At 40.4% G+C, this 2,506-nt stretch overlaps 1 protein-coding gene across 1 annotated transcript in view; it reads left to right on the top strand.

The window, feature by feature from the left end:
• Nucleotides 1-1,252: 1,252 nt before the first annotated feature.
• The window catches only part of ZMPSTE24 (zinc metallopeptidase STE24), a gene marked incomplete at its 5' end in the record, with an annotated part of 23,935 nt that continues 22,681 nt past the window's right edge, over nt 1,253-2,506 (top strand). Inside the window, one exon of the mRNA XM_010088176.1 lies at nt 1,253-1,399. Coding sequence (XP_010086478.1) covers nt 1,253-1,399 — 147 coding nt within the window. The remainder of the gene's footprint in view (nt 1,400-2,506) is intronic.

The following is a 2,506-nucleotide window of genomic DNA, read 5'->3' as shown; positions in this document are numbered from 1 at the left end:
CGGGGCTGTGGGGACACTCGCCTCACATCAGGGAGGGAGGGGAGGTCGCAGAAGGATCTGAAAAGGGAGTGCGGGGAGGTAACGGGCAGCCCAGCACCCACCCGGGAGCTGGAGCCTCCTCCCCAGCACAGCCGAGAGCAGGAAGTGCGAAAGAGACAAAACTCATGGGTCGAAGTAAAGACAGTTTAATAAGTGAAAGAAAGAGGGAAAAGAAAAGCAAAAGTGCTGCCATGGCAGTCACTCGCCACCTCCCCCAAACAGGCCGATGCCTGGCCAGTCTCCAAGTAACAGCCACCTTGGGAGTCAAACCCTCTGCCTTTATTCTTCCTTCAGTTTTTATTGCTGAGTACATCATTATACAGCGTGGAACATCCCCCTGTGCTCAGCTGTCCTGGCTGTGCTGCCTTCCACCCTCTTGTCCACCCCCAGCCTGCTCGCTGGAGGAGGCAGAAAGCCATGACCCTGGTCAGCAGTGTCCAGAACACTGGTGAGTTGTCAGCGAGGCTTTGGCCACAAATGCAAAGCTTACCACCGTGCAGACTGCCGCAAAAAAATTAACTCCATCCCAGCCAGACCCAGCACAGCTGGAGAAAATGCTGCTGGGAGGGTAGGAAGCAGTGCTGCATACTCTTGTGAGCCGTGAGGTCAGCTAAACCCTCTGTGAGACTGCAGCCCAGTGCCCTGGTCAGAGGAAGAATGTATTTTGAAGTGGCAAAGAGTAGGAGCTTTTCCTTTGAGAAAGAATAAATATACTGAAACAAGATAAGGCAGTGGATGGAATAAGGACTTATAGTCTTTAAAAATTTTGAAGTGGTGAGTTCTATACTGAAAATTAAATGAGCACTTCATTTATGCAGCCACATCATAGATATGTTTTCTGGGGAAGTTGTATGGTTTGCTTGGGAGGATTTGATGTTTAGTTTCAAACTCTGCTTAGTCGCTGTTGTGATGCAGTAAATTGTATCCTGTGGATAAATGAGTCAGTAACTATATTGGAAAAAAATTAATAAGTAGGCAACTCAGTTTGTGGTTATAATATGCTTCAGTTTTATATTTGGAACTCGACAGAAAACAGGAATTTAGGAATATTTGTTATTTTATGGGTTCTTTGGGTTTTTTTAAACTTTCTGTGTAAAAAAAATCTGTGTGATTCTGTGGTGGCCCATGGGATCATGTTTTGTGTTACTTTAAAATCGTATTTATCACCTTAAAACTACTGGATGTTGATTAAGTTTCTTTTTCAATTTTTCAGAGACGGGTGTATAGAACAACAACACATGTACCATGGGAATTAGGACAGATCATGGATTCAGAAACATTTGAAAAATCTCGTCTGTATCAGCTGGACAAAAGTACTTTCAACTTCTGGTCAGGCCTGTATTCAGAGGTTGAGGGCACTGTAAGTACCTGTGCTGCTCTGGAATTCATATACTTTTCGTGTACTTAAACTGTGGAATACTATACTTTGTTTTCTTAGTGATCCTGTGCAGTTGCACTGTTGGCATTCTGGCATCTTAGTCACACACTGAAACCTGGAAGGCCTAGGATTCTGTGTTTCTTGTTTGTGGCTGTATTTGCCATATAAAATTAAGGAATTATTCAGACAGCACATAATTTCTCTATGCAGTGCTGAGTCATACAACACAACTATAATATATAATATATGGTTATGTTTTAGTGGCACAGCTGACCTGTTATGGTTTCCACTACCAAAATAATTAAGCAACCTTAGAATTATTTTAAATTGTTACAAATACAGACCTTTTTGTGTGTTTGGAGGGGATGCAACTAGTTTCATTTTTAGATAAAATTTAAGTAAAAAGTAGAAGGAAAAGCCTGTGAGAACAGGAAGAGTATCAATGGATACTTCGTAAGTGTAAGAAAAATTATACTGGGCAAGTAGTGTTTGCATGTATGAAAAACAGAGCTATTAGAACAAAGTATTCACATGTGTGATATACAAACAGTCTTGAGAAACCCTTTCTGAACTTAAGGAAGCAAAAAGTTCAATTATAAAAGATAATGATAATAGTATTGTAAAATAGTGTAAGTCATCTAACTGTACAACTGTGATGCAAAACCAGTACTTAAAAATTGTGACTCTTCTTAGCGTTTGCATTTTCTGTTTTTTGGGTTTTGTTTTGTTGTGCAGCCTAACCTGTACTTTGTTTCATGTTGTATGAACTTATAAAATGTTGTTATACAAGTGTCAGTGTAGCTGTTATATTCTCCTTGTTGGGCTTTTTGGTACACTGAGTAGAACTCAAGACAATTTTTGTGTGAATTTTAAAAACTTCTACGTTTTAGACCACCTTTAGAGGCAGCATTTCATTTGAAAAATGAACCTGTCCTCCAACAGTGGATTAGTGGACAGGGTGAGCAGTAGCAAGTGCAACAAGTCAAAAGGTTCTGAGGCTTTATCTTGATTTGAAGAGCTTTAGCCAAAACAGGTTCCCTTGTTGTTTTTAAGAAAAATACACAATTGGAATTAGCCTCTTTTGCCACT

Source organism: Pterocles gutturalis, unplaced genomic scaffold (assembly GCF_000699245.1).
Source record: "Pterocles gutturalis isolate BGI_N339 unplaced genomic scaffold, ASM69924v1 scaffold17461, whole genome shotgun sequence".
NCBI lineage: Eukaryota > Metazoa > Chordata > Aves > Pterocliformes > Pteroclidae > Pterocles > Pterocles gutturalis.
The sequence above is the reverse complement of the archived record's forward strand: the minus strand, read 5'-3'. Positions and strand labels throughout refer to the sequence as shown.